The 18237-nt window shown below is 39.2% G+C and overlaps 1 protein-coding gene across 2 annotated transcripts in view; it reads right to left on the bottom strand.

Moving 5' to 3' along the window:
- STAG1 (STAG1 cohesin complex component) overlaps positions 1 to 18237 on the bottom strand; it is a 178067-nt gene that overhangs the window by 47880 nt on the left and 111950 nt on the right. For both annotated transcript variants that reach the window (XM_062583053.1, XM_062583054.1), the window contains 5 exons: positions 17720 to 17843; positions 10938 to 11036; positions 6035 to 6114; positions 4181 to 4288; positions 1907 to 2021 (listed from right to left, as the gene is read on the bottom strand). In XM_062583053.1, coding sequence (XP_062439037.1) covers positions 1907 to 2021; positions 4181 to 4288; positions 6035 to 6114; positions 10938 to 11036; positions 17720 to 17843 — 526 coding nt within the window. The remainder of the gene's footprint in view (positions 1 to 1906; positions 2022 to 4180; positions 4289 to 6034; positions 6115 to 10937; positions 11037 to 17719; positions 17844 to 18237) is intronic.

Raw genomic sequence — 18237 nt, 5'->3', positions numbered from 1 at the left:
TTAGCCACCATCAAAAAACAACAAGCAAAATACACAGTGCTGACTGACTTGCTAGACTTGCCAGACTCCTAACAAGGAAAACATCTAAGAGCTTAAGGAAGGTGGTATCAGTACACGTATCTACTTTTGATTTCTGACAACCCTTGAGGAAACTGTCATATGTCACAGAGCTTTCCAATGCTTGTCATAGGGTTAAATATGTATCTCCTTCCAAACACACCCTCGCAGATATCTCTGCTTATGTCTTCCAGTCCTCTGCGGATGCAGTCTCCCAGCTCACCAAGCCTTTATCCAACCTGGAGCCATAATATTCACCTTTGCTTGTGATCGCTCTCTCAAAGACGGCAATAACAGAAAGCTCGCCCTGAGGGAGAAGTGCTCTCGGGGAGCAGGGTGTGGTTTACCCAGCCAAGCACTCTGCTGGTTGTGGCTTTGGGACCAAAGTTGAGTTTCTTCACCCGTTCTCTCCTCAGAATGATGGACAAGATTCATTCTGGGTAACTTCCAACCATGAACACACTCAGATTCAAGGCATGAAGGATACTGGGCAGGACAGTTCAGCACAGCTCCCACATCAATAGATCTAGCTCCTAGCTGGGAATACGATATATATAAACAGGAGCCGGGACAGAGAAGCCCAAGGAGAACGTGGCAACTCACACATCTGCCCTAAAGAAGTAGGCAAATAAGCACATTTGCTTATGAGCAATTTGCTTCAGTGCACGTATTCCTGTCTGGCTGTGGATGAGGCTCTTGGGACTCACTGTCCTTCTCGTCTCCCTACTGCTATTGACGTGTCTAAGGACCTGCCTATGGCCATTTGGTCTTCTCACTTCAACACTTGTTAGCGAGTGATTACACCAACTAGCAAAGCTTATTGTCTTCCGCTCAATTCTGGTATTTTCAGCAGAAACTACGATCAAATATTACAATCTAATTTTTTATGAAGCTGCAAATACAAATCCTTTTAGATAGCAGATTGACAGCCCATACAGGTAGCGGTGATTCATCTGTCTTTACTTGCAGGTTTCTAGAGTGTTTCTAAAAAACATTGACATTAACTAAACTTTAACCTTGCTTCTAAATGTTACCCTTCCTCCTCCTCGGCATCTCTATCTTGTATTTCTCTTCATCCTCACAGCTGATTACTGAATTGAATTATCATTTTTGAACCTTTCCCTGACTCTGTCTTCATATTCTGTACTTGACATTTATCTGTCAAGTTTTCCTCCATTCAAGTGCCTTTCCCAGTATTTTTTACCATAAGAACTTCTTATATATACTATTTCAATAAACAATCCCCTTCATAAACTTACCCAGTTCATACCTATGCCCCTTAAATGATCCAGGTCTTTTATACATATTACAGTGAAATGAATTTCTATTTATTTATATGTACATTTATTTGTAAATCCTTCCCCATCTGCTAACTTCTATTAATTTATCCCACAAAATCCTATCTTGAATGTGGCTGCTCAGCACTTAAAACCACCATATGCATGTTTGCAGTCTCCATCCTTGGAAATTTTCAAGACCCAATGGATAAAGCCCTGAGCAACCTGATCCAATCTCAGAGAGGATTCTACTTAAATATATTTACTTCATAAAGAGTAACTCCAAAGGTAAACTCTTTAGTTGATTATCTTACAAAAAGCATCAGTAACGTTTTTATATGTTGCTGAATCCTGGTAGCAATACAGTTTGGAGTACACTGGGGACAGGTAAAATAAACCATAGAGAAGATATTGTCCTGAATTCACTCAATGGACAAGGAGATAGGATAAAGGGTATACAGTATTTTTAAAAAGGAAAGAAAAAGACAACCCGTTACTGATGTTGATAAATCACTACTTAATTTCCAGGTTTTAGTAAACATGTAAAGATTAAAAACAAAAATTTTTTTTACCTCACTTTCAAGAAAGAAAAGAACCAACATTCTAATAAGGTTTCCATTTGGACTATTTCGCCCCCTCCTCTTTGCTAGAGCCTCTTCAGCTTGGGGATCATGTCTGCTGAACAGTCTAAAAATAAGCAAAAGGAGCTATCATGTTTATCAAAACAAATCTCATTTCTTCAACAATATGATGAACATTCATTCTTGTGATAGCAGATTTGTTCATAAAATACAATAAAAATATCTCAAGCTATTTCTTTCAAGGGAAAAAAGGTACAACCTCTTCCTGCCAGAAGAGATGAATTTATCTTCAGTGTCTTCAAGTTCATAGGGATGGAAGCATTTCACCCAGGTAAAAAAATCTCTAAAACATTTGTAATGAAGAAGTTTGCATAGTTTTATACATTTGCATGACTTATATAGTTTTGCATTTTTAAATTTTCAAGTTTTACGACAGTGGGAGTACTTATTCCACTAGTGCTGTAAGAACTAAGGTTGAACCTTCACTGTGGTCATGCTGACTGGGATGTGGTATAAACATACTTGATACCTCATTTATCCCAACCAAGCTCAGGTGCCAATAGCAGCATGAAAGATAAAGCAAACAACCAGTCAAATGTCTGGGTTTCTTTTTTATGTGAATTATCAATTCTGTATCAAGTTCCCTGATGCCTGGCTAATTCCATATTGCTCAGCACTCAATTTTGCTAGCTTAACACGATTGCAGATATGGTTTTTATTACGCGCAAACCTTATATTTTATTTATCTTTTATGGACATCATCTTATTTCCCTGGCTCACCTACTGAGTGATAAATTAATAGATAGAAACAAGCACCTGTGTAGGTGTTGAAATATCTTAAATATCTACCACAGGGTTGAGCCATAGTATCTACTCTCCTTCACTAGCTACAGAGCCTAATGACCAACTTACACTTAGAAACTGGCATTTATACAGACAGTATTAGGTGAGATCAATCCTATCCCAAATGCCTCAGGTAGATTCTAACCTACTTAAACTAGAATACAAGCTCTTACATGTTAGTGGAAACCAAGAGAAAATGAGCGTTAGGCATGCGACAATTTTTCTTCAATATTATTTACCTCAAGAGACGTATTTACAGAATATAGCATAATAACTCATTGCAAAGAAAAGCTAAGATAAAGTTTTGTCTTCTCACTAGCATACAGATTTGTCTTTGGACAAATGCATTTACCTTTTAGCCATTTCTTCCAGACCATTTTGTCACATGTTAATTGACAGCTATTTCAGTACACTGTTTTTAAAAGAGATCTAACCACTTCCTATAACTTGTATAATATCATGGAGGAAACTAAAGGTAATTGAATATTGTAAATCAATTCCAAGAAACAGACAATGTCTGATCATAGAGATGGAATCCTGGAAACCCACCATGAAAATTTTGCACTTACTGTGGACTAACCAAGGAAAATGATAAGAACACTGACAAACAAAAAGTGGCATTTTAAGTTTTTTTTCCCTTTCATCTGTATCTTGAGATGAAAAATTATATAACCTGTGTTCTGATAACAATACTTTGTAAGCATATTAAAGAATTCTAATCCCTCAACTTAATCCCTCAATTCATAAGGGGAAAAGAAAATTATTACGGATTTTTGATTTCTAACTTCTTACCTAGCTAACACTACAATTAGAAGATTAACAACCGGGATGCGGCAATGCCCTGCTGACATTCGCTGATACAGTACGATTCACGTCAGCAGAAAAGCTAGCCCATTTCCTCTAGGACAGTGGTTTCAGGAAATATGTAACCATGCTGTAACACATTTTTAAGGGAAGACAGAGCTTAGAAACAAATTTATTAATTATTAAAATCTTTTAAAACTTCTTAAAATTGATAATCTGGAGATAAACTGATTTAAAAGCTCTTAAGCGTGACGACTGCTTATCAGGTAGACAAGCCAGGGCTGTATAGGCTTTATAATATCACAGCAGCAATTCAACAAAGCTACAGGATTTATAACAAATTTAATATGGAGAAACATATGCAACCTTTTATATTTAGCCCTTGAGAAATCAGTAAAAATTATCTGAACCCTTGAGCAAGAAAAATGTACGTTCTGTTTCTTTATGTATTTAGATCTTGAATTTAAACAAGAGAGGAAATCCGTGTTTCAAATTAAGTATGTGAAACTTGGCTAAATTGGAGTATTTTGGTCTATTGCTTCTTTTGCATTTAGACCATACCACTACTAGAAAGCCGTCCTGAATCTGTTCTTATTCCATAGATAACCGATAACTTACTTTTTGTGAAGGAATTCCCCAGCTGCTACCGCAACAGGCCGGTGTGCTGAATACACCAAGTGATAAACATTCTCACAGTCTTCATTCGACAGAGCTTCTTCACTTCCGCTGAAAGAGTCAGAAAGTAACACCTGAACTATAACAAATGTTTAATTTCAACCCACTCACCTCCGGTAACTTCTGACAGCTACAAGGTTGCTTCCCTTCATAACAATCTAGCAATCCTACATGGAAGAACCTTGACTGCAAAGATCCTTGGCTCAGTTTCCAAATAAAGAGCTACTTAAAGGGCTTGTAAGTCTGAAAGTTCTTCTGATATCCTTCCCCCAGTTATATCAGTGTATATAATAACTTCAATGAAAAACATACTACCAGTACTTACAAATCTCGCCTTGCTTAACCACTTAGACCATCAAATTGACTCCAATACTCATGCTGCAAGATACCAAATACTTCGCATCACACATTATTAAGTTAAAGTCCTAGAAATGTTGCATGAGGAAAATGCTATCTATTGCTTGCTTGAATTTATTCACTCCCGTAGCACTGCCTGTTTGCTTTTAAAACTTTTAATTCGCAAGATATTTTGAAATATTCAAAGCTGGGACCTCGTAACCCTTTTTCTCCTTCAGTCTCCTGCCCTATTAGGACTGCTGAATTTAAGACGTTAAAAATTTTCTTTTCTATAATTAACTCTTGACCAGAGCAAACCACGTCTTATCCTAGTCTCAGGTGAATTATACAGTCAGGCCTTCTGCAGTATCTGAGCTTAAAGCAGATTTTGTGCATGTTTTTTCTGAAATAATTTCAATTTTTCAATATTACCCTTGAAGGATGCTTTGAGCAATGGAACAGCAATAGCATTCCATCAGTGGTATCACAGTATCACCAACAGATATCATGTATTACATACAGAAATAATGCAACTTCTCTCCTTGTTTAGTCAGCATTTATCAGAAATTCTTATTTATCAGGAATCTGTCCACCTTTCGGCTATTTGTAGACTACAAATAATTGGGAAGTCATCATTACCCATCATGATTGTCCCTAACACCTTTCCAGAGTTCCTGCCTGCCAAAATATTGCCCTGTACTGTTATAACTGTGACACATATTCTTTTAGTCCTAAATGCATCAGCTTGTAGCTGTATTTTCATCATTATGCAACCAGGAAAACAGAAAAAAGGAGATACATGCACTGGACAAATTGTTCACCTAAATCTTATGGTGTCCCCAAACATAGCTAACAGAGTAGGGATCAGGTATTTTCTACATCTCTTCCATGATCACAGTTTGTTGCTGTTTTATAATTGCTTTAAAAATATCAGCAATATAGAAGTAGATATCAGATTACTTTTCTTCCTAATATTCCAAGCTTAAAATCTGTAAAGCAGAAAGACCAATAAATAAAAACTGAAGTCAGACTTCTTCACTAACAGGAAAAGCTAGTCTAATCTTTCATCTGAAAAGGCTCTTAGAAGTTTTATTTCACCTGGTAATAAAACTATAGTGCAGAAATTCTACACATACATTTGTGAAACAGATTTTCTTCAACATATGGTTTAGAGAATATATGACAGAGCCTTAGCAGAACTTCTCCAGCGGCATCCTCATGAGACTGCAGTGGCTGGATCCCAGTGCATTAGATCCACCAGCCATTAAAGGCAGGTTGGTTCATATAATCAAGTATCTTGCTTTAGCTTGCTGACAACATTATTACATATTCAGTTCAAATTCATACTAAATGTAAAGTATGAGATTCACTTCATTGCACAAGTGAAGAAATCAAGTCAATTAAGTATTACTGGCTAAGGCAATTTTCAGAGAGAACACACAAGTTCAGAGAAATACTCACTGAAGTATTAGCGTGACTAATCGAATGGCTTCCACAGCGACATCATATTCCTTATCAAGTGTCATTGATACAATGCGATCCTGAAAAGCAATTTTATTACAGTGACAAAACAAACCAGAAAACAAACCCCACAAAGAGCTATCAGCTGAAGAGCTCTGTAGGTTACAAAACAAATAATCTAGGCGAGAAAGATCTTTCCACTAGACACACGAGGACCCTTTGACAGCATTCAAGCATTTAAGGTGTCTATCCGTGGGAGCATCCATGGGAGCTCTGCGCCGTACGCACGATGGAACAACCGGCAAGTACACAGGAATGGGAACAGGCGCTAAAGAAACATTCGTTATGCTTGTGCGTTTTGGAGGGAATAAGCAAGCACACTGTGGAGCTGAAGCACCATTCTGGACTGATCTTATTAAATACTTCTTTCCTGAGAAGGAAGATACGTGGGTTGGATCACAGCACAGAAATGGCCCCACTTCACACCCCACTTTTTCTAGCAGAGACAAGTACACCACTTTCCAAGCAAACCTAATGATTTTACATCTTCTGGAGCGGTTATATAGGAGAAGTCTCCTAAAGGTTTGTTTCTTTCCTTCCAGTTTCATTTTGCTAACTGTCAACCTAAAATAGATGTGATGCACATATACTGCCCTCCCAATCTGGAGAGAAATTCTATCCATCCCTAAAAATGCAACATGTCTTGGTACTCTCTGCTTGACCAACCAAGTTAATGAAAAGCAATGGGGCCATCTGAAATAAAACTCGATTTCTGTGGCTTGACCTGCTTCAGGACAGACTAGGTGCTATATGTTATTGGGGGATGTGAAAAAATAGAAGTCAGAGATTGGAAAAGAAACAAAGTAAATTCTAGAAAGCACCATTAAAAGTCCCCAAGAACAATGCAGCACAAAATAAAGGTGCCCAACTCCTTTTTGTACTGTTCCAGGTGTTAAAAAGCTAACAGTGGACATCAACCAACAGATCCTTATTTCAACACTGAAATGTAGGAACAGTATGTAAAGTATGCATGGTATCTCCAGTATTACCTCTCAAACAACACTGAGCTGTAGAGATACTTTGTGTTGTTAAGACTGACTGCACCTCTGTTACCATAAAAATTCCTGGAAAATTTGATGTATTTAACTGTTATATCTGATAATCTTATAGACTGTGAGATGTCCATAGAGAAACTCAAACAGCAAAATAACTTTCCAAATAGGAAATTCTGTTTGTAGAGAAGACACAATTGCTGCCAATTTTCCTAAGCTTTTGGCCAAGAAACAACAACTAAGAAAACATAATCAGGAGAAAAAACAGTGAGAGATTTTACTCCTAAAGTTTCCGTAGTATTTCATACAATCTCTCAAAGTCTATCTTAAACACCAGGACACCATTGGGAACTCCTGAGAGCTGACAGGAGACAAAAGAAAACAAACTGCACACAAGTGAATAAGCACACAGGTATAATAAGCCTTTTAAGCTTCCAAAGAAAGTGCAGAGTGGAAGAGATCTTCTCTTCTGCCCACACAAGAGGTACCCACTGACTTCGGAGTCCTTCTCAATCTTGGAAACTGGCTGATGTGTCAATATTCTCTTATCCAATAAAGCTGTTCTTTCCTCCGAATTTTGCCAGAAACCTCATGTATCTCTAAAAATCTAAAATTAACAGTGCTGATGTGTATTTTTTTCTTTTCTGCTGTGCTGCCAGCACCTCAGCGTGATAGCACCAGTCAGGATGCTTGAAAATGAGACTTGAACACTTAATGACTTAACTGCAGCTGTTTAGTAACTCAGAGCCCAGCTGTTCAACCTGCTTTGACAGAAATTTCTTGTGCACAGTACAGCAGTAGAATAAGACATGTGCCTGTATCTTGACCTGTATTTTTAACTTTATAACTTAAAAATATTAATTTACATTGTTTAAAAAGATCAGTTCATACTAACTGTATTAATTAGGGTGCGAAGAAGGCTGGTTGCAAGAGCAAATATATCTCCTTCTGCCACTCGTCATGGAGCCAGCAGCCTGCAGCTGGAAAGGGTCAGATAAATTCGCAGGTGCCTTGACTCTGGCATGGACTACAGAATCGATATCTATTCCCAGCTAGCCCATCTTTTCTGTCTCCACCTGTTCCCATCTTTTCATCATCTATTTCTTCTATTGCTGTTTGTATCAGGATTTCTCGATGGAAAAAAATTCTCTGATAGATAACACTTTCCCCCCCTCCATTTTAAGCTTAATTACTAGAAGAACATCTGCTCCTAGAAACATTCCCCACCAGCAACTCACCCTCAAACACTGAGAAACACTGGGCAAGAACAGCCACCACTCCTTCTGAGGAGGGACATAACAAGTTGCCCTTCCCAGCTCTCTGGAAAGTGGTAAAATATTAACATCTCATAAAAGTCATTCTGGATCAAATTCACTTAAGCTTGAAACACCTAGGAGATCTCTAGAGAGACTTCTCTTGACAGTTTGACTGGGTCGAGCTGAACTGGGCAAGCTTATAAAAGTCAGGTGAGCAGATACAAATGAGCAGCCATGGAAATGAGAATGGCAGTTAGGTTATTTTTCAGGGGGTGGCCGGTGGTGGCAAGACGTTCAAGTAATGCATCACGGATTCAAAACACATTGATTTGAAACTTTGCTCCACCCCAGGGCCAAGGGCTGCTTCTGGCTTGGCACAGTTGTGTCTAGTCATTTAGGCAATGCCAGCTTTTTGCCCTCTTGAATGCGGCTGGAAATAGAAACCGGTGAATCTTTACCACGTTAAATATATATATTGTTGACTTTGAATTCACCTTTTCTCTAATTTCTCTAATTCATAATGATACAGATTTTTGTAATAAAAGATTTACCAGAATAGAAGAAAGATAAAGATTCCCCAGCATGCTTCCTATTCTCTGAATTTTTGGACAGAAATCAAAATTCTTTTTGTCTTTGTAAAGCAAGAAAAAACACAAAATGTAGATGCTAAGCTGTTTTCTTCTCCTTTTAATGAATAAATGTATCTATATTCTGAAAAAAAGTCAGGGGGAAGTGCTTAGGAGTTTCATGTTCCTGTAGTTTTTCAAACCACATTACAGGGTGATCATTTCTCAAAGTGCCTCCAACGGTCTTGAAGAGTTTTGCTGGAGGATGGCACAGAGTCAGACTCCAAGCAGAACGTGTCCTCCTACAAATTAAATTGTAGGAGGTTACAGGAGAAGCCATCAGCACATCCTCTAGCGAACAGAAGCAGATACAGGGACCATCAGAGTTTAGAGGCCTATCTGGAAAGAAACCAATTTAGAGAAGCAGCAGGTGTAAGGAAATCTGCAAGTCTGCACAGAAGAAATAAGAAACGGCAGCAAAGAGCTTGACGGTTCATTTTTCTAGAGGGGTAACTAGCATTTCGGGTTGTCCTGAGATGATAAGTAAACCAGACCTACAAAGGGAGTAGGGAAGCAATCCGAAGTCTGAAGGTCCTGTTTGCCTGGTGCTCTTCTACAAGGGGGAATTTTGTCTTTACTGCAACAGCCACAGAAATCAACTTCAGAAAATGAGAAAAATATAAGCCTTGAAGGGATCTCAGGAAACAATCTCGTTTCCTCTCCTACTTGAAAGTCAACATACCTCTTTCATTCCTCACAGATATTTATTTAACCTGTCCTTAAAAAAACACAAATGAAGGAGACTCCACAACTTTTACAAACAGTCTGTTCTCTTATATACCTATCGCTTTGGACAGAAAATTTTTCTTAATCTCTAGACTTTTTTGCCATTTAAGCAATTTCTTTTTTTCCTCCATCTCTCTAACGGATGCAGTTAAAGGCTGCATGGTAAGGATGAGAGATATAGGGAAGATATCGTAAGTTTTCTGTATTTTGTGTTTTTCTAAATGAAACTATTCTGAAGGAGTTAACAGTTTCGGCAATGATGGAGGAAACCAATGAAGCAATATAAAATCTAAATGTGAAAAGTTTTTCAGTCTGCTGCACAGTAGTTATTTTATTTATGAGTAGAGAATTTAAATCTCCACTTCCTTTCTAAACAGAATTTTCATCAGCACTTATATTCTTGGATTTAAACGGAAATAAATTAAATTAATATTTCCTTGGGGAGGCAGCCTTTACTACAGTTACATGTTCTGTACAACACAGAAGTGATGGTAAAAGGTGCCAGCTGACATGGTGACAGGGCCGGAAAGTTTTCCTCCCAGAGCATCCTGGCAGCACCACAGCAGGATTCAGCTCTCCAGGTCCTCCACTTGCGAACCAACACAGGCACGCCAAAAAGTGAGTCAACAGCCACATTTTCATTAAGATGCTAAGCAAAAAAGCCAATGTATTTGTGCTAGGCAAATGTAACATAACATATTTCTGCAGGACTCTCTCCAAAACAGGATAATCATGCTGGGGGGGAGGGAAGGGGGTTGTCTAAAAGGCAATTTAACCTCCTGTTCTGGAGCAAGGTGTTTGCAAGGCAGCGCATTACACAAAACACACACACACAGATTCAGCTAACAAGCATCTCTGCAACACTCTTTGTCAGGCTGCCGCTTTCAGACACCATTTAGAACGTGTGAAGCGCCCTGGGCAAGTCGTTCAAAATCAAAAACTTTAAAATTAAACACACACAAGCAGACAGAGCAACAGTAACGAACAAGCCATCAATAAATAGGACAAACAGATAAATAACCATCCTGGCCCAGCCTGACAAATCTTACAAGATAAAAAACTGTAAAATGCGTTTGTCTTAATCTCAGCATTCAGTAGTACAGTTTTACCATTGCAGTTGCAAGATGAGCGACAAGCAGATGAGTTTATGTTTGCACTTAATTCACGTCAATCAAAGACTGCAACACGAGACGGATGGTATTTTCATTTGTGTAGTCCTTCCAAAAATCGTATTTCCTCTTACCTTGAATCTATTAGTGAACAGCTCCAGTTTGGGAAATAACTCTCTGTTGGTATACAGACTCTGAAGAGCTTTCAAACACTTCAACCTCACTTCACCTTGCTAAATAAAACACACTAAGATTAGCCAAAATAATACCCTAATCAAATGCACATGAATATTAAATAATATCTTGTAATTTGTTTAATGTACATTTAAAACTTTATGCAAGTGAGTTACTAAAGCCAATTTGCAATTCAGCTAAAAAGCAAAAACCACATGCAGCTGCCTACAAATGTTAAGTTTTCTCCCTATTTGCATATACAAAGAATTTAAAATGGCATCAGTTAAATGTTTCGTTTCCTTTCGAATTACTCCACAGTACAAGCTAAAGAAACAACATAATAGCTAAATGCAAAATAAATATGCATGACCTCAGTGTAGTTGGTGAGAAGACAGTGCAGCTGTTTATCTTTAGGAAAGAGATTACAGGTAACTTTGCCTGATAACCAGTGTTCAAAAGCAACATACAGGTGTTCAGAACGATTGAGCACGGGCTGTATACAGCCCACTAAAACATCTTCTCAGCCAGCTCTGAGCCACCATCTTTCCTTTTTCCCCAAGAAGAGACAGAGGGGAATACATGCTGGCTTGATTACTCCGAAATTACGTATTTTCTGTGGCTCATTTCTCATCATCTGATGTGTGCAGCCCTAGCCAGTACCTACGGATCAATGTTTGCTGCCTACTGGACACTGGTGATACCCTGGGCACCTGCACACTATCTGGCCGGTTGCAGGGGCGCAGGCACACCTCATCTGCAGAGACCTGACAAACTAGGGATTCTCGCTCAAAAATATTTGTAGGCAGTAAAAATGTTATAAACACAAATCTGCTCAAAAATAATCCATAAGCTCACAGCAATGGTAAAGCACTTCATAAAAGTAAGTACACTACCATGTGAGAGGCTGATAAAAAAGAATGCAAACAATTGAACCTCATAACTAAAACTTCAAATCCTATAGGACTTGAGTTGTGAGTCTATTTTATAGACGATTCTGCATTTAAAAAGCTGCTGAAGCTAGAAGCTGAAGGAACTTACACACAAAAGTAAAAAACAAAAAAAAATTTTTTTTGAAACAAAAGGTACAGAAAAGCAGTTTCTTGAACAACTTTGTGTGGATGTGACCGATCACACGGAAGTATTCTAATGTTAAAAAAGCCCAATTGCAGAGACACTGTTTGCTGTTTTTTTAATGGTACCTCTGTCGAGGCACCAGAAATGGTGAGTGTGCTCTGCTGTGTGGCATTCAGAAGGGACAGCATCCATGAAGTCATCACTAATCCTCAAAAGACAACATAAGCCTCTTATGGTCTTAACTTATTTAGCCCCATAGGATCAGTATCAGCGTTGGCATGTAGTAAGCACCACGGAGCAGCAGCGAGGGCAGCTGGTTTAGTTACAGCTGTCTCAAGTCACAACTGCATTGAAGACTGCCCTGCTCGAGCAGGTAGTTTGTTATTCAGCCTGTGGGAAGTCCCCCAAAGCAAAGCTCTCAATTGGTTAGAGACAGGAAAAATCAGTGCCAACAGGAACAAGAGCTGAGGCCCGTAAGGAGGTTGCATTCCTCCGTCCTGCAGTCAGGAAAGGTTCTTGTGGACTTCACCCAACCTCATGGATCAGCAGTCTCACAGAGCTGAGTTCAGGCATGCTACTGATCATCTCTGGGGGTCCTAAGTGGGCAAATCTAGCAAGGTAGACAGGACGTTCACTTGTGAACATCTGGTACTTGCATGGCCTACCAGGAGGGGAAGCTGAAACGCTACCAAAAACAAACAAGAAAAAGGATGCTCCTGCTGCTCATCTGCATGCAGAAGACAAATGATCACCGGGCTCTGGGAGCAAGGGTGGAAGAGAGAGGTAGTTTTACCGCAGATCCTTCTGGCTGAGAGCAAAGGCTCAGGAGGCACAGATGCGTCCTGGAAAATGACTCCCTTTTCTGGCTGTCAGATGATAAAGAGGGACTTCTTCTGACAGCAGAAAGTCTGTTTTCCAAACTTTTGGTCAAGAATTCATCACTTCAGAAACAGAAGAGCACCAGCTTGCTAATCCTGTTAAGAAGGCTTTAAAATAGAGTCAGCAGAGATCAGTGCCAGAAGCCCACAGGTAAGTGTCAACACCAATGACCTGGACAACAGCGTGAGGGAGGCAGAAGTGAAGGTGTATCTGCGCACGCTGTGCTGAAGTCCAGAACGGAAAGAGCAGTAACGTGCCAAGGACCGTCAACATACCAGACCGATGAGATAAGTAACCGTAAGGATCATCCAAAATATAGAAAGTGAGCATTAACGTGAGCCTTTAGCACCACAAGTGTTTCTGGGGGAAGAAACACAGCAGGAGTTTCCTCTCTAGCACAGAAGTAAGTGGGTGGGAATTAGTTTTATATATGCCTCTTTCTCTAGTTCAGTTAATTCCTGTAATTCCGCTTCTCTCCAAAAGGTTTTAGATATTTATACTTGTTTTTACTACATTTACGTTAATTTTTTTCATGAATATGAGAATTTGCCGTGTATGGCAATAGCTAACTGCTAGGGCTTGCTTTCTATCACAATTTGAAAACAGAACCTGCGATAAAAAATAGCAAATATTTATCAACACTGCTAAATGACAAAACCCCCATTTTTCCTATTCTTGTTGATACATTCCTCAGATCACATGAAGATGATTGCTTCTGGAGCCTCCACAAACACAATTCTTAAAAATTTTCTAACTGGGTGGGTGGCCAAGACAGCCCGCAGCAGTATTCCTCTCCTTTCACGACTGTTTCTGGTTCTTCTTTTGCATTTTGCCAATTCCTTTTTTTTGGTGGCCAAGTGTACTTCGTTACTTATCTGCTTACAACGATTTAATAACAGATAATTATTTTGTTCAGATCTTCGCCATACCACATTTCGGCAGACTGCATTCTCTGTCTTTCTCATTTGTGTAGAATATTGGCCCAAATTGCTGGATACCTTCAACCTCGCAGGGTGTGAGACGACTGTGATTTAGTGTGCAGTATTTTAAGGCTCTAGTATGGTATACGGTGAGATGGTCAGCTGAATCATAACAGAAAAAGTGATGCTGCCAAGAGGAAAGCAATGTAAAAAGTTCTGGGGCACACGAGCACGTATGGCAGGACGTCCTTTGGGCGGGAGCACGGAGCAGCTGACTACCTCCTTTAGGAAGATACTGCACTGTCCAACGCATTTTTGATTTTTCAAGATTTCCAAAAACCAAGGAAGTTAGGTACCAAGGAAATTATGTGCTAAGCACTCAGAAGCTTGGAGAAAACTACGATTTCATTTTCTATAAAATTTTTATACAAACAAGTACAAATCTTTCATCCTTGTAAGTGAGGATGCCATCACTATCAACAGGCAGTATTCAAATACTACCTGTTCCTCAGGGCCCTTGGTTCATTCTTTTCATAGAACAGACAATAAACAAAGTAGAGATACACAAAAAAGAAAAAGGCATTTTCTTTTGTGTAAGGCATTGGGTTAGGAACCGCGATTGCCTGGATAATCTAGAGACAGCGTTACTGTTTCAGACCAGTTCAAAACAGAGAGAGGGAGGAGAAAATTAAGACTGGACAATTTGATTTAACGTTTTTTCTTTTTAAACGGGTGTTTCATATACAATTATATTACAGCTTTATACAATTTTAATTCATTCTCCCAGATGCATGGTAATGAAAAAGATGCTTAAAGGGAGAGAAAGGCCTACCTAGAAACTCGTATTTAAATAAGAAAGGAACCCCCATTAAAAAAAAAGGGGGGGATGGGATTAACACACAAAATAGAAAAATATTCCAAATTAGCTAGAGAACTACAGTTCTGTATCCTACCTCTGAAAGACTACACAGGAGCTACTACAAAAAAATGGGTCTTCCCTGAGGTTTAATTTGTAATTCATATGCAGAATATGAAACTGGTCACTGTCTCCTGCACTGCCATCTCCCTTCTTTTTAGTAGCAGCAAGCATCTCAAGCAGTTATTCATTTTGGGCTGACTTCTGTTCATACGAAATGGAAATAACTTACGTCTGTTGCCTCAGCCTTCAATTTTTGAAATATCCTAAGTACTGATTATAGCAAAAAATTACCTCCTGGTCAAAGCAAAGCAAAACCACGACCTGGGACTTGGTTACTGGCAGACAAGCCAAACAGTCACTACTGGCCAATGACGGGATCTTACACTTTTGGTTGGTTTTTGAATTTCTTGACTTGTTCTTATTCCTGCTTGTTTCAATATAATCTTCCCACTCCACTTCCCTCTCCCCTTTTGTGGCTCCTCAAATCTCTTTCTCTCCCTTTTCCTCCTTTGACATTTCATTCACCTGCCTCTGAGTCTTCCTCTATTCTAGTTATAATCTGTCTCGTTCTATATATTAAATATAGAGTAAAACATTAATTAAAAAAAACTACAGAGCATGCATATCAGTATATGAGCATTAAGATTAGTTAGTGATTTACAGATAGAGAAATCCAAGGCACTTCTGAGGCCTGCTGCAATAAACGTTACAAACGAGCAGAGGCAGGAGAGCAGCCTGCTATGCCTGATCCAGATGCAACACTTTTTTCCCCCACTGTAATATAAAATTTGTCTAATATGAAAGGAACATATTAACTCTATTTTAGGATAGCTGAGGTAACATATATGTCAGGGCTCCAGGCAAATGTCTAGGCCTTGGCCTGATGTTAAGATAACTGAATAAGATGTGAGAAATTACTGGACATGACATGAGAAATTGTTGGATATGACAGTAGAAGAAGCTGACAAAAGTCACAGATAGTGTGTGAGGAATGGCTGGACTTCACAGATGGCTAAAGGGGAGTTATGTGAGAAACGGCTGCACTTCATAGATACTGGAAGGGGAATGAGAGCGGCAACATGCAATACTGCTGGATCTGTTCTGCCACTGCAAGTGCTGCTTGGTGGAAATCTCCTAGGATTAGTGTGCACTCCAAAATAATCCACCGGTGAATTTAGGCATGCATTCTCAAATACCTGCAATACCATGAAAAATTATGCTTTTGGATGAGGATGAAGTTTCAAGGGATAATTTATTTGTATTTTTTAATTAAAAGCCTTTCTGAAATAAAGCTCTCCACCACAGCTATAAACCTAAGCCTCCAACCTAAGTTGGCTTCCCTTCTGATTTGATGGCTTCAAGCAACAGCCACCAACTGCTGTGCATGCCCACGAGCCTGCTGCACCGGTGCTGAGAATGAGATGCAAATACAGAACAGCAGTGTTCAAAGCACTGTGATGACCACGTTTCCATGTCTAAGCTTTAATGCCGGAAAGCGTAGTGGCTCTAGAGTACGCAGTATTCAGGGTTGCTTGCAGCAATAACTAAGATCTTCCTAATTAAGTTTTTAACAATGCGATCTAACAGGGAAGTTGGGGAACTACAGGCTTAGAGAGGAAAGCCATCACAGATCTAGTCTTCAAAGCATATAGGCAAATATTAACAGGTAAATTTATGGTCCAAACCAAGAAAGATGCAGATGCTTTGTCAGCTATAGCTGAAGCAAGAGAACCTGTGGCAGCACAATTTTTTTTGTCTTGAAGACATCATCTTTTTAAGAAATCAGCTGTAAACTATTAATTGTGCAAGTCATCATAATGAACTTCCAATCTTTTAATTTTTCCAGTCATGTTATTTGAAAAAAGAATAGTCTGAATCATGATGCTGGAACGTTACAAGTATGGCAACAGTGTAGGTAGTCTTGTCTGTTCTTCCTGGATACTGTCAGGAGAACAGTTAAGAGTATTTCTAGTAGGTTTGATAAGAGTGGGAGAGTGGCTAGGACCAGTTGATTCCTGCTGTAGAAAAAATCCTATAGGTAGCAGAGCGAAACCCTGTTCTATTAGCATTAGGAAAGGGTACTCCTGATGCAGGAACTGAGCGTTGCATAGGCCTGGTCACTGATACCATCGGTGCTAAGAAGAGTGGTCAGGTAGAAAAGAGCCTCCCAATACAAATCTCTTTGCTTCCAGCTGACCCTTCAACAATTTTTGCAGAAAAAGAAGCTACAGAGAACGACCAAGAACCTCTCTCCTGCTAGAAAGGCCAGAGAGATGGCTGCTGGAGAGGGCCGCACTCCCAAGACCAGCATAAATAACCTTCTGAGCTCTCTTAAGCTGGCACCAAGAGACTGACTTGAGAAAGAGACATTCCTGCCAGACAAAACTGGGGAAGCTTTCATGTTGTGGAGAAAGAGGAGTAGATAAGCATCCTTTAAAGCAGGCTGGTGCTGAATGGCAATAAATCTAAAATAGCAAAGGGAAAAAAAAGTTGATGAGAATTCCACTGGTTGTGATGCCAGGCACGCTGCTTGGTTAATTCTGGGACCCCAAAAGTTCTTTTTCCTTTAACCACTGGGCAACGTAAATGTTCAACAGAAGACATCTGGAAATCTCTTTTCCATTCTGTTTCAGACACAGATGGTCTCAGGGGTGATATCAAGAGATCTCTCTTTCTCTTGCAATCAGAAAAAAGTGCGGGAGAAATTTCTAGTAAAATATTCCAGTGGAGATTGAACACAGAGACAGCACACTAATTAGCATGCATTGGGACTACCATATCCTGATTTAAGTGCATGCACTGAAGTAAGCTGGTCAAAAGGTAAATGGCAGACAAGAGAGAAGAAGAATCTCTTTATAAATCAAAGATGATACACTAAATGCGTTTTGGTTAATAGAACGCCAGCTATTTACACTATACTCTGCTATGCATAGTAATACATAATACTTACCCTGTCATGTAGTGTCCAACCAACATATTTTAAATAACTATCATTCAGGAAGGCATCACTGTACATTTTCATCCAGACACCGATTTCTTCAATACAGACAGCTCTAATCTCAGCAATAGCATCACTATTAGAGGGGGAAAAAAAAGAAAGTATTAACCAGATTACAGACACATACCATTTTCCTCTCATTCCCACTGCTCTAGTAATAATATTTTGCTTTTGCTTTTACTAGCATTTGATGAACTTCACTGGTAGCAGCACGTCACACTTCTCTCTGTTGCTGCTTTACTGATTTTCTCTTCCTTTATGTCCTCAAACTCACTGATCTATCTGTTCATCTCAGTATCTCTACATTCGGATATAATGTTTCCATTAGCTCAAAGAATTCTCACTCAATTCTAGATAATCTTTTTCCTCCATCTTTTTCCTCCCTCTTCTCAAAGCTGCATTATGAATACAAGTGCAACACTTCCACGATCCCAAAGTGAGAGAAATGCAGAAGATGGCTGAGTCCCTTG

The sequence above is a fragment of the Rhea pennata genome, chromosome 9, assembly GCF_028389875.1.
Source record: "Rhea pennata isolate bPtePen1 chromosome 9, bPtePen1.pri, whole genome shotgun sequence".
NCBI classification, from domain to species: Eukaryota; Metazoa; Chordata; class Aves; order Rheiformes; family Rheidae; genus Rhea; species Rhea pennata.
This window is presented reverse-complemented; position numbering and strand designations above follow the sequence as displayed.